Raw genomic sequence first — 13,680 nt, 5'->3', positions numbered from 1 at the left:
CTGGCAAAACTCGAGGTTCCATGGAGGAACCCTGCAGGTTCCATGCAGGTTCCAGGGAAGAGTCAACAGGCCTGAAAGCCAGTTGTTTACCTGGGGGCTTACGGAGGATAACAGGAGGCAGATGAATCTTCTGCTACCCTAATTGGTTGGTGCCAGGTCTAATGTAAATAAAAGTGAGGTGAGCCAGATGCTCAAGTCTGTTTATTCACTAGAAGCAAGAGCCCTTTGGCCTCTCTTGCAAAATTATCTTGGTGTCTTGTGTGTGACGCACATGCACACCAGTCAGGGATAAACTCATAGAATGATTCTGACATCTAATGATTCTGGATTTTGTTGGCTCTTATTTTTCTAGTTTCATAAATTATAAAGTTAGATTTTTGATTTGGGATCATTCTTTTTCAACGTGTGTATTTACAGCTATAAATTTTCTTCTTGGAGTTACTTCTATTGCATCCCACACATTTTAATATGCTGTATTTTCATTCACTTATATACTTTGGCTTGGCATGGTAGTGTACACATGTAATCGCAGCACTCGGAAGGCTGAGGCAAGAGGATCATTGCAAGTTTGAAACCAGCCTAGGCCACAAAGCGAGCTCAAGGCCAGCCTGAACTGCACAGGGAGACCTTGTCTCAAAAAAAAAAAAAAAAAAACAACTTTGTAATTTCCTTTTGTGATTTCTTCTTTCTTTGGTGACCCATTTGTTGTTTACAAGTGTGTTAATTTCTACCTATAAATTGTCTAGTTTTCTTCTGATATTAATTTCTAATCTCATTTCACTATGTTCAGTGAACACACTGTGCATGATTTCAGTCTCCTGAAATTTGACATTTGTTTTGTAGACAAATAATATATAGCCTGTGCTGGAGAATATCCCATGTGCACTTGAGAACAATTCTGCTGTTGCTGTGCAGAATGTTCAGGTAGATCCAACTGGTTTATAGTGTTGCTCCTTGATGATTTTTTATCTAGTTATTCTATTATTGAAAGGGAGTGCTGAAGTCCTCAGTTACTATCATTCACAATGTAATCATATTTAACCTTTAAGTTCTGCATTCTTTATGAAGAATGCGAGGACCTGTGACCGTCACCTGCACCTACCTCAGACTCTACTTACCCCATATATCCCCAGCTCAGCAGCCACCATGGATGTTCCAGTTCTTTATTAGATAAAAGAACAAGATTGTTTTTAGTGTCTCTCCTAAGGAAGGAGGCTCGGGGGCCTGAGTCAGCGGGGCTCTGGCGGATGAGCTGACCCTGGGTCACTTGTACATCTCCAGAAATTTGCAGATCCTCTCCTTGACCAAGGGGTCCAGTGTTGAAACATCCCACTCTTCCAACTTCAGCAGCCGGTCATGGGCCTCCCAGAAGAGGCCAGAGCCGATGTACAGCTCCACCCGCATGCGCCACTCAGCCAGCTTGGAGCTGTCTAGGAAGACATTATAATTGCCCCCCATGGGCTGCGGACAGACAAAGGGAAAACATGGTCAGCCCGGGGACAAGACCCCTTGCGTCTTCTCTGGCAGTCTCAAGGCTTTTCCTCATCTTTCTAGTCATGTAAGGCCCTGGCAAGGGGTCAGAAGATAGATGTAAAATTAGGATGGAGGGTCCATAATTCTCCTGATTCTTTGGTCATTGGTTTGTTTCTGAATTCCTGTGAAGTGATCCCTCTCTGAGGTAGTTTCCACTTCTCTAGGCTGAAACTCACATGGATCCTTTCTTTGAAGGAAACCCTCATCCCCAAGGATGGGAAGGGTACCTCAGTTCCTTTCCCCCTGTGTTGAACTTCCTTCTGTGATCAGGCACAGAGGCTGAAAGAGGAGATGCGACAGTTTGGTTGGCATTCAAAGTGCTGGGGGACTCTTGTAAAGTATAAAGGTACAGGGCTGTACACGCGGCCCTGACAATGTCAGATGCAATTTTCCTGGTACATCGCACTACACAATGAACAGGGACCAAAGTGACCACTTTGCATATCAACCCGGGACTGTGCTGGCCTCTCAAGACACTGACTGGATCTAATCTGGCCATCCCACACATACCAGCTACCCTAGAACTGGCTACCATAAAGGCCACATAAGTGCCTCACACCACAGTGTGCCTCTATGTGCACCTCGCACACCACCCTGGCCCAGAGCTTGTCTGGAGCTCTGAGGAAGAGAACACCTCTGGAGGCTCTGAACATTTCCTGAGAGTCCAGAGGAAGAGGAGAAGGCATCTTGATAGATGGATGAAGGAATGCAATGTTCTCTTTGTCCTGGTCTCACCCTCTAGCTCCTCCCCACACTGTAGAATCCTTGCCAAGAAAGGACACCTAGACCTGACTTCCGCAACCCTCATCCTGGCCCTGCCTGCCTCTCTGGCTTCACTAATGTCTCAATTTACAACCCTGCCAATGTCAGGCGCAGTCTGCCTCTGCCCAGGCTTGGTCCCCAGCCTCCCATCCCCTACCTGCATCATCTCCGTTAGGGCCACCAAGTCAGCCAGTGAGATGTGATCCCCTGTGATGAACATCCTGTCCTGCAGAAACTTCTCCTCGAACAACTGAAGGTTTTTCTTCACCTCTTCTACTACTTGGTTCATCTTTTCCTCCGAAACCTTCTCTCCTGTGATCATTGGGATCAGCAACTGGCCAGGTTGGGGAGAGAAGGGAAACAGATGCTGCACCCAGCCCCCCATGTACCCTCCAGGCTTCCGTATCTTTGTCTGCTAGATATTGGACTGTACCAAGGATGTAAAGTAGTTTCCCTTCTTTCTGCAATTCTAACTAACAATGAAGATTCCTGGGGCTATGAGTTCAAAAGGAATCTGAGGCTCCAACAAAAAGGAATCTTGTGATTGATTAGAGATATCTGTCACAAGTTGCTATGGTTTGGATATGATTCGAGTGTGTCCCTCATGAGTTCATGTGTTGGAAGCTTGGTCTCCCGTGTGGCAATGTAAGATACGGTAGAAACTTAAAATGCTGGGACTTTTGTGACGTGTGGTGGTACATGCCTGTTATCTCAATTGCTTAGGAGGCTGAGGCAGAAGAATTACAAATTCAATGCCTGGGTAACTTAGTGAGACCCTGTGTCAGTAAAAGGGGAGGGGGCTTGGGATATAGCTCAGTGGTGGAGTACCTCTGGGTACCACGGCCCTGGGAAGGGATTGAGGTAGTTTTCATGGGACACTGAGTTCATTTTCAAAAGATAAAGTTATAATCAAAGAGGGAGACTGGCACTATTTCCACTCTCTGACTTCTGTCTTACTGTGTAGCTCCTCATGTAGTTGCGCCCATTGTGCAGAGATGGCACTGTGCTGTTTGAACTTTAAGCCTCCAAACTGTGAGCTAAAGTAGTCTCTTTTCTTTATAAGTTACTCAGCCTTTTGGTGTTTTATTATAGTAATGTGAAACAGACAATGACACAGGCATAAGATTAGAAGTAGAGACATATAGTCTTTGTTTTCCGGACCTTTTGAATTAATATTCTCTAGTTCAGAATCTTGAGTCCTCTCCTGGCTTGAGTAGTATGAGCCTTTCTTGGGTGTCTTTCTCCTCGCCGAAACAAAAACTCTCTCATACTCAGTGGTTCACTCCACACCCCTAGCAGTTCTATAAGCCAGGCAGGGCAGGAGCAAAGGAAATGAGCCTCAGGAAGGGAAGAAGATGTACTTGAGCTCATCAGTGGTCAACAGAGTGAGGACTGGACTTCAGGATTCTTGTCACCTTTGTTCACTTGTCCCTGAGGCCCAGACATGGACCCGCTCACCTTGATCCAGAGTAACTTGTTCATGGGCTGCTGAATGGCCGTGTGATGCCAGGACATGAACTCATCCACACGGGCACGCGTGTGCAGGTCTGGAGGGTACCAATGAGAAGGCACGCTGTACTTGCGGCACAGGTAGAAGAGGATGGCCACGCTGCAGAAAGGATAGGTCAGGGTCACTGCCCTGCCCTGCTGAAGGCCCCAACACCAACCACGGCAGCGTGGCCTGGGCCCATCTGATCCTGGGTAGCCTCTAGCCACAGACAAGCTCTAGGTGCTGACAGGTTTCCAGGGGAGAAGAGATTCCAAAGGGCCCTGGGAAAGGCTTCCCCCACGCCGTCAGTCCCATACGCAGTGAGGGCAGGGGGACTTGAAGGGTGAGCAGAAGTCTGTGGGTGGCATCAGGAAGGACAGTCAGACCAGGGGGGCATGTGCTAAACACCAGGATAACAGAGTGAAGTGAGTTTGGAGAACAGGAGCAGGTGAGTATATCTGGAAAGATGAGGGCCAGTGGGGAATGAAGAGAGATAGCCAGAGACACTATGGAGGTCCTCAGAGGAAGAGTTGGACTTAATCCTTAGGACTGTGGGGATGGAAGATTCATCCCTCTGTACTGGATGGAGGGGACAGAATCAACATCAGGGAAGCCAAGATGGCGGCTCCAGCAATTACAAAGGGAAAAGTATTGGTGGGGGGAGGCTGCAGAGCCCCTCAGCGTCCCACAGGAGAGGCAGACTGGGGACATCATTGGGGGATGGGAATGTTTTGAGCCTAGCTGATTGATGGCTGCTACAGGAAACTCCACAGAACAAAGGACCCGGTTTCTTTATCATCCTTAGTAGGAAACATGCAAAGATATTGAAGTTGAGGAATAGAGAAAGTACTATGGTTTGGACCGCCCCACCATAACAGGGGTTGAAATTTAATCTTCATTATGAAGTATTAAGACATGGGACCACTAAGTGATTGAGTCAAGTGAATGGATTGAATCAAATCTATTTATGGGTAAGAGAATTACTAGACTAATTGGTTATCACAAGACAGGCGTTGGTGTAAAAGCAAGCTTTCTCCAGCTTGTTCTGTCTAACCATGGATCTCTGTCCATGCCAGGGCCCAGAGGCAAGGCCTTTGCCAGGTGCCAAGCAGATGCCAGCTCCACGTTCTTGGACTTTCTGGCCTCCAGAGCCATGAGCTAAATTCAACCTCTGTCCTACTATTATCCAGTGTGTAGTGTTGTTTTAGCAACCAAAAATGAACAGACAATGGGGCTGCAGGAAAAGAATAACATAACAGATAGATAAACCAGCTGCAGTACTCAAAACTGTTTCGGACTCCAATTCAACCAAACTACTAAGAAAATATTTATGAGACAGACACTTCTAATGGGAACTAGATATTTGCAGAAATCCAAGAATCATTTTTGTTGAGCAGAGAATACCGAGAACTAAATGTAGGATTTTCTCACTGGAGTATATCCCAGACTTATTTATTTATTTATATTTTGAGACAAGGTCTCTCTAAATCATTAAGTGTCCCAGGCTGGGCTTGAGTTTTTAACCCTCTTGCTTCAGCCTCCCATGATGTTGGGATTATAGGCATGCATCATCATACCTGGTTTACTGTTAATTTTGTTAGGTACTATAAGTGTATTGTGTATTGCTATTTTAAAGAGGCATGTATATTCCTAAGCATATTTGGGTATCTTAGTTACTTTTCTCTCATTGCTAAGACAAAATACTAGACATCCGAAGTTAAAGGGGAAAAGGTTTACTTAGCTCACACTTTGTAAAAGTTTAAAATCCATAGTCAGCTGGCTCCAAGGCGGGATGGCTTGGCAGTGGGGTGTCACAGAACAGACAGTTCATGATGCCCATAAGATAGAAAAAAAAACAACAAGGGACAATGTGGCTCTTTCTGCCCCATTTATCTTATCCAGGCTACTGAAGGCAGGTAGGACTCACACCCTTAATCCTAAAGCCCTTCAGCCTAGCGTTGCACCATGAATCAATCCCAGTGTCACGCACTCTAGATCCAGCCACTTCTGAAAAAGCTCCACCTATGACTGCATAAGGCTTTGGGGGTACATCTAGACACAAGCATAACAGTGAGGGAAACAATAGAGGGTTTGGCAGAAAGACCTAGGGAGGGTGCATATGATGCAAAACGGGCTCCAACTCAACAGTTGGTGGAGCTGGCAGGTGGCTGTGGGGTTTTGTTGTGCTGCTCGTTAGTTAGTAGCCATTCTCTTTTAGTACCTGTGTGAAATTTTCCACAATAAAAAGCTAAATAAATGCTAGCAGATTGGTCCCCACCAAGTCTCCCAGGAACAGCAGAGCCAGATGATGGAAGGGTCCTTACCTTTCAGATAAGACAAATTTTCCATCTCTGAGACAGGGCAACCTCCTCAGGGGGTTAATCTCGATGTATTCCCTGCTGTGGTGGTGACCTGAGAGGGGCAGGGAGACTTTGAGGCTAACGGGATCCCAGAGAAGAGAAAACCGGATTCTCAGAGACAGAAATACCTTTCTGATTTATTCTAAGAAGGTAAGACTATCTTGAGGAACAGGGTGGCTTGCCCAGGCCACAGCTCAGTAGCAGAACAGGATTTCTGATTCCTAGCCTGCTTCCATCCCACATTTGGTGACCACTGTTGCCCCAGGCCAAAAGAATGCTGTGATTCACAGCAGCTGGAGATCTGCAGCCCCCACGCCTAAGCTCTGTGGCCCGAAGTTGCACTCTGTGAATGAACTAAAATCATAGGGCCCTGGGTCCCACTCATCCCCATTCCTGCCATCCTTCCTGTGTTCCCTGCTTTTAGAGGGGGCAGCGCAGGGGTAAAACGCAATTGAAAATTTGCAGGAGAACCCTTCAAATACAATTGGGGTCATGTGACCTGAATAGAGACTTCCACAAAGAGGGAAGAAATTGTAACTCTTCCTGACCAGCAGTCTCTGAGGCAGAGCAAATTTGCAGGATTTTTTTTTCCTGGTACCAGGGATCGAACTGATGACTTCACACTTGCCACACAGGCACTTACACCACTGAGCTAAATTCCTGGCCCACGGTGGCAGGATTTTGAAGTGTTAGCCCAAGGGAAAGCAAGCAGGCAACTGCAATATTTGGTGATAAAAAGTGAAAAGTAAATCGGGTGTCAGTGAAGCAAGCAAGCCGCTTAAGACAAGAAGGCGGGATTCAGGTTGCAAGAGCAAATGGGAGGAGACTGATGCGAACATAGGTGGTGAAGGACCTGACTACAAGTGGACCTCAAACTTCATTATACCCTTTAATAGGGTAAAGTATTTCTAAGCACATTTTGGGCCATGGTTAAACTCACACCTACAGTTACTAAAACTCCATCCTTCTCCTTTGGGGAACTATAAATGATTAATGATACTCCTTTGAGACCCCATAAAAGTAAAATGTGTCTCGTTAAATTTTATTCTGTCTGTGGAGTTAACCAACTTCTCTGTCTTTTTCCTGGGGCTGCCTGTGGCACAGCAAGTTGTGTTTCTGTGGCTGTGACCCACACTAGCTGGTGATCCCCCAAGGGGAAACGTTTCTGGGGGCTCCATTCAAACTCTTTTCTGTAGCTCCCGTGTCTCCTCCTCATCTGTGTCTATAAGCTGAGATTTTAGAACCTTCCTTTCTTCCTTCCTTCCTTTCTTTCTTTCTTTCTCTCTTTCTTTCTTTTCTTTTCTTTTCTTTCTTTCTTTATCTTGACATAGGGGCTCACTGTGTAGCCCAGGCTGGCCTCAAACTCACAGCAATCCTCCTACCTCAGCCTGAGTGCTGCTGGGATTAAGACATGCACCACCATGCCAGGCTGTCTTGTTTTTCTTTTCTCAAGGTAAGATTGGGACCCAGTGCCTTCACCTTCGCGTGGGATCTGTGTAACCCTGAGCAAGTTTTATTTTGTTTTGTTTTTGCTTTTTGACACAGAGTTTCACTATGTAGTCAAAGCTGGCTTCAAACTCATAGCAATCCTCATGCCTCAACCTCCTGAATACTGAGATTACAGGCATATGCCACCATCCCCAGCCCAGTTTTCCATATAATTTGTGTGTGTGTGGTTCTCAGGATCAAACCCAGAGCCTCAAGCATGCTGGGCAAGCACTCCTACCACACACCCTCAGCCCCTGAGCAGTTTTGAATATCAGGGAATGATGGCTGCGGACCTTCTATAGTTTCACGTGCAGAATGACTGACCTTTACCAGCGTGGTCGGCAGATGCTGCACAAAACAATATGCAAGACCCACGTAAGATGATGGCAAGGGTGTCTGACCGGAAACCTGAGGGTGTCCTGGACCCTTCCTTCCTGTTTGCCTGGGAGACTTTTTATCTCAGCAGGAGGCTATCATTGGTGGGCTTGGTTAAAGTAGTTAAACAGGGTTACAACCAGGGCACCTTGCTACTTTGGCATCTTTTCTTTCTCTTCACTTTTGTAGGAATCTCCTTGGTCTATTGCCTCTGCTCCTCAGAAATGCTCCAACTTGGATGCCCTGGCTTTCCCCCTAGGACCGAGGGGGAACAGAACAGAAGTGGGGACTCACCTTTCAAGAGATCTACAAACTGGAAGTCAAAGGAGATGCTGTTCTTCCTGGCAAAGATGTAGACCGTACGGCAGGCTGCTGACAGCAGGTCCATATAGAGCTCTAGGCCCATGCTGAGATATTTCCTGGGTCTCACAGCTGTAGCAGGCCAGCCACAGACCTGAGTCTATGTCCAGCCCGAGACCCTGTCCTTGTGCCCCCTCTGACCTGACTCTGCATTCTGGAACTTTTTGTTTCCCTTCATATTGTTATGAGGCCAGAAAGCCTGGAATGCTCATAATGGGAAGAATCTGAGGAGACCCAGAAGCAGAGAGAGGATCCCGGTAAAGAGGGCTGGCTGGCAGAGAGTAGGCTCCTATGCGTGCAATTGCTCTGCAGCCCTGCCTTGCACTGTCTGAGAAGGGCTGGCTCGTGCATGGGGATTCCCGGTGCCAGGCCTTCAGTGCACAGCATAATATAAGCAGCTTTGCAAGGACGAGAGTGAGACTAAAGCAGTGAGAGCAGAAATAGGCACTGGGGGTATCTACAGGTAAATCTGGCCTAAACTATGGTTTGAAAAAGCTGGGAGGAAGAGAATGAGGATCTGGGTGCTGTGTTTGGGGTGTTGCACGTCCCTACAGGCCCATGTATTAAAGGCGTAGTCTCCAGGATAGAACTACTTTTGCTTCATGGCCAAGAAGTGAGCAGTTTGCTCTACCTCTGCTCGCGGCCACTGTCACTTGGCAGCTTCATCACAGGCTGGAAATCAATGGGTCCACCCAGGCAAGGACTGGAACTTCTAAAATTGTGAACCAAAAGAGATCTTTTCTCTTTCACCTCGGGTATTTCATTATAGTGGAAGAAAACTAACACGTGGGAAGAGCTGGGGGGTGGGGTAGTGGGGACACAAAAGGACAGTCAGAGGTAGACAGCCAGATCGTGCCATGAAAAAACCCCAGAAGCTTCCTGGCCTAGATGAAGACCAAGTGGCCAGACTGTGCCCTGGAGACTGGAGGTCACTAGCTTGCAGGAGGCCTGAGTGCTGGCCCGTACTTGGCAGATTTTCTGTCTTCGGAGGCCTGAGCTCAAAAATGGAACTGTCCCTACTTTCTGGAGACAGACTAGGTTGGGGACAAAGGACAGCACAGAGAATGTTTGTTATGGACATCGGAGTCCATAACAAAGAGGCCAAAGAGATGGGAAAGCCACACACCCGTAAGTTCTATAGGTTTCTCAGACCACCAGAATTTCTCAGTGGCCAAGAAGGTCCAGGCCACCAAGATCACCTCAGTCAGATGCTGCAAGACTTGTGTCAGCCTCGGGCTGGGGATTTAGCTCAGCGGCATAAGCGCCTGCCTTGCAAGCAGGCAGTCTGAGTTCGTTCCCGGTATTGATAAAAAGGAAAAAGGCAAAAAAAAAAAAAAAATTTCTCAAGCCGGGCGTGGTGGCTCATGCCTGTAATCCCAGCACTTGGGAGGCTGAGGCAGGAGGATTGTTGGGAATTCGAGACCAGCCTGGGCTACAAAGTGAGCTCAAGGACAGCCTGAACTGCGTAGCAACACCCTGTCTCTAAAAATACAAAAAAAAAAAAAAAAGACTTGTGTCAGCCTCTCCAGCAGCCACTTCAGCTGTGCAGCAGCCACAGCTTCCTTGAGAAAAGGGACGGAAGAGACAGGGCTAAGATAAGACGGGCATCTCCTCCTGGACCTTTCCAAGCCTCCCCAGCCTCATCTCCTCCTCTTCTCTACCATCGTCCATAAGTCATGTCCCTGGGCTCTGTGTTTAGAAAGACTCTGAGAATTCATTCAAGCTCAGGGCAGAGAGTTCTGTGATGCCTTCCCAGGGCAACAGAAGGGAGGTGGAATGTGTGCTAACGTTCCAGTTCTGGGGTCCTGGATCCTGCCCCAGCCTGCAAGACAGGCCAACAAGGGCTCATCTTGCACACATAGACTTTAGTGGTAAGCAGCTGGATGGTGGCACGCTGCCATGCCAGGTACTCATAGAAATGTGTGAGTACCAATGTGTCACCATCTGGTCTTCATGGCTTAGACAGAAAAAGATGACCCATGTGGGCAGAAGGAGTCAGCAGGACTGGGCAGCTTCTTTGTTCATGCAGAGTGAGTTGACTAATTTTTCCCAACCTGCATCTCCAGGGCAGGACCTGCCTCTTACTGCATCCTCCCGATACTGTGTATGATGCATCTGAAAACCAGATCCCAGGTCTTTGTGCACAGCAAGCAGAGAACTGCAAGTGTATACCCAATGGTAAAAGAAAAGCCAGCTGCATTTATTGAAGATAATGGAAGACGGGCCTAGGTTCATGCCAGCAGAAACCAGCAGGTGGCATAAATGGGAAAAGTCATGCCAGGACTGCAGGGGAATAGGAAGAAGGAAAGATAAATCAGGGTTTCAGACTTAAGAGATTTGCGTGGCAGCCCAGGTGACTCTCAATGGATCTCTCTGGATAAGACTGACAGAAATGACGGACACCCTAGAGATACCTTAGTACACAGGACTCCCCAAGAATCCACTCGGTTTTAATCGCATGGGTGCTATGTGGTCCCTCAGGGTGACAGTTAACTAAAAGTAAAACAAAGCTTACCCTTTATTTTGTAAAACTCTGGGTCAGAGCACAGCTTCTAGGCCAGCCTCCTCACCTCTAGGCTGGCCCCAGCGCGACGCTCGGGGCCTTCTGTCTTGTTACTATACAGGCATCATCATCATCTGAAGTTCATATCTGATCACTTGCTCCCTCTCGAAATACCCTCCCACCCCGTGTGCTCCGTCTTGGGGTGTTTCTCCTCACACCCACCACAGTCACACTCCCTGGACTTGTTTGCACTAGCCTGGATTACTGTCTGTCTCTGGTCTCCTCTTAGACTGCAATCCACTTACCCTTTGATAGGACCAGGCCTTGTGATATTGAGGACTGGATTGTGGAAAAGGACTTTGTGGACCTGGAGACAGCTTAAAGGGTGCCTAGAGAGCTGTGGTCTGGCATGGGCACTGGAGTAAGACATGAAGCAGGCAGCAAACCAGAGCTAGCTTGGCCCTTCTGGACACCCAGCCAGGGCCTTCCAGAAAGTTTGCAGGACCCCACTCTGGATCTCAAGTAGGTGGAAGACACTCTCTGGTCATACCTTACTGACCCATGCAAGAGGCTATAATCTTTCCCACTCTTCACAGGAACTGAAGACTGTCAGTGGACAGAACATTTGGGGGCCACCCCTTTCCCCAACATACATTCACAGGTTAGGTGGCTTGAGTAGGAATGAAACCATTCTGGTTCTGGGAACAGCACATGGCCCAGCAAGGCAAGTCGAGATGTTGCCATCCTTGGTCACCATGATGGTGTCAAGCAAGGTCATTGTGAGTGAATCCTGGGACCACGGCTGCTCTTTCTGGGAATGAGGGACCAGACATATATAAAAGGCTGACACCTGGTTAGGCCATTAGACTTCCCCAAGGAGAGGCTCTGGAGGCCACTGAGAGCATGATCAGCATGGGCCCTTCCCCAGAGGAGAGGCAGAAATAGGACCAGGAAGCCTCTAGGAGCCAGGGTTGCCCATAGCCAGCTGTCCTGGAGGCAAGCAGGCCCAGCAGGACAATTACACGGCAAGGCCCGTGGAGAGAAACTGGGCCCAGGTCTGCCATGCTCAGAGGTGCCAGTGGTTCTTGGTTTATTGCCTTGGAGCCTAACAGCCCCATCCTATGCAGGCAGCTCCACATCCAGATTTGCCGTCATGGATCTGGGGCCATGTGACTGCACTGAAAGGGAGGAATGAGATTGATAAACCAGAGAGAAAGAGGACAGCAAGATGAGGAAGCTTAGAGAATTGAGAGGCATTTGTTCACTTACTCGTTCATTCAATAGAGAGACTCAGAGACACAAAAATCATGGAGGGAATGCACAAGAATAAGTGACACAAAAGAAGTCATTGTGTCTCTCAGCCCTTCAAGAGCACCTCTAATACGATCTTTCAGGGGCTCTAACTGCCTACCTCAGATGGTCAGGAGAGGGCTGTGGGTGTCCAGGGACTCAAGAAAGCCTCCACTTGCTCATACCATGCCACCACCTACAGCCAACACAGCAAGCTGAGAGCCACTGCCGTGGGGCCACGAGTGCACCAGTGCTGAGGCCTCCATTTCAGAGAGACTAGCACAGGAGGAAGGGACAGTCATATCACTGACGCCCTGCCGTGAGGCCACGGGTGCACCAGTGCTGAGGCCTCCATTTCAGAGAGACTAGCACAGGAGGAAGGGACAGTCACATCACTGATGCCCACCTGAGGCCCAGGGCAAGGTGACATCCACAGGATCTGAGAGAAGCCAGGGAAGGATTCTACCAGCCCTTCCAGAAGCAGACAAGAGGCTGGGCAGCACCCAGGAGACGGAGGAAGGCTTCGCCGCTGCTCCAAGGCCACCCCCGCACCAGCATTAACTCCTGGGCACCATCAGGTCAGCTAGGATCACACGAGGAAAGCCAGGAGCTTGTTCCTGTCCCAGCATCTGGTGATGACGTCCTGCCCAGCTTTTCCTTGAGCACAGCCAGTGTTGGAGCCGCTAAAGCTGAATACATGTGCGGGGCTGTGGCGTGGCCCCAGCATGATTGAACCAAGAACGAGGAGCTACCTCAGGGGGCAAGATAGGCCACAGCTGAGGCCAGCTGGAGACTTTCTGGAAAGTTTTCCTTAATTAGCATCGTCTGTTGCCCTGAGGGGTCCTTGAAAACCTCCCAAGATCCTGCTTAGGGTTCCTGCATTTTCCACTCAACTCCTTGCTTGTTCTGATTAAATATGGGCTGCCTAAGGTCAGTTGATTGGCCAGCCAGCAGAGTTATAAATTTTGCAGAGGATTTTAGTCCTTCTGGAGCCCTAAAGATCATGCCACTTGTCTCATTCTTTTGGGACTTTGCTGTGTACCCATTTGAGGGGTGGGGATCTAGGCCTAGACCCCAAGAAGCCAGCACCTGTGCCAGGCCCAGTCTGTACCCCTCCCTTGAGTGCTTTGACTGCTCCCACACTGTCATATCTTCTGCCCTAGATTTCTTTCCCAACACCAGGAGTGTTCATGACACAGGCACTATGTGTGACTGTCTGTACAATCAATACCATAGCAGGTAGAGTACCAGAGGCTCAGCATCTGATACTTCAGCTCAGAGTGGGCAGGGCCCAGGCAATGGTAGTGGCCTACTCAAGAATCCTCCCAAAGCAGCCATTTCCATGTCTCTGAGAATCTCCAGCAGAAGAAATCTCTGTGATGTGATCTCTGTGATCCCTCCCCTTTCCTGACTGCCACAAACCCATGTACTCCCCATTGCCTGGAAATGAATGTCCTCTTCCTCAGGAAGGCTCAATAGCTAGTCCCCACCTTTCCGGTGTCACCTCTGCCTTTGCCTCC

The 13,680-nt window shown here is 48.4% G+C and overlaps 1 protein-coding gene across 1 annotated transcript; it reads right to left on the bottom strand.

Moving 5' to 3' along the window:
• Nucleotides 1-1,149: 1,149 nt before the first annotated feature.
• Nucleotides 1,150-8,507, bottom strand: LOC100722580 (glutathione S-transferase theta-4). The gene is made up of 5 exons (XM_003477971.2): nucleotides 8,302-8,507; nucleotides 6,109-6,196; nucleotides 3,754-3,904; nucleotides 2,453-2,629; nucleotides 1,150-1,461 (listed from the first exon to the last, which is right to left on the bottom strand). The coding sequence occupies exons 1-5, from the start codon at nucleotides 8,411-8,413 to the stop codon at nucleotides 1,264-1,266; spliced, it is 726 nt and encodes a 241-aa protein (XP_003478019.2). The 5' UTR covers nucleotides 8,414-8,507; the 3' UTR covers nucleotides 1,150-1,263.
• Between the last annotated feature and the right edge of the window lie 5,173 nt (nucleotides 8,508-13,680).

Source organism: Cavia porcellus, unplaced genomic scaffold, assembly GCF_034190915.1.
Source record: "Cavia porcellus strain 051 isolate PalLab524CR breed Dunkin Hartley unplaced genomic scaffold, mCavPor4.1 scaffold_16, whole genome shotgun sequence".
NCBI lineage: Eukaryota > Metazoa > Chordata > Mammalia > Rodentia > Caviidae > Cavia > Cavia porcellus.
Note: the sequence above shows the minus strand (reverse complement) of the source record. Positions and strands in the feature narration are given on the sequence as shown.

Excerpts from the sequence above, each read along its gene's own strand:
- LOC100722580 (XM_003477971.2), bottom strand. The coding sequence starts at position 8,413 with ATGGGCCTAGAGCTCTATATGGACCTGCTGTCAGCAGCCTGCCGTACG. Across the intron at positions 3,905-6,108 it reads AAATTTGTCTTATCTGAAAG|CGTGGCCATCCTCTTCTACC; the intron begins GTAAGGACCCTT and ends TCCTTTCTGCAG. Across the intron at positions 1,462-2,452 it reads CCCTAACGGAGATGATGCAG|CCCATGGGGGGCAATTATAA; the intron begins GTAGGGGATGGG and ends GTCTGTCCGCAG.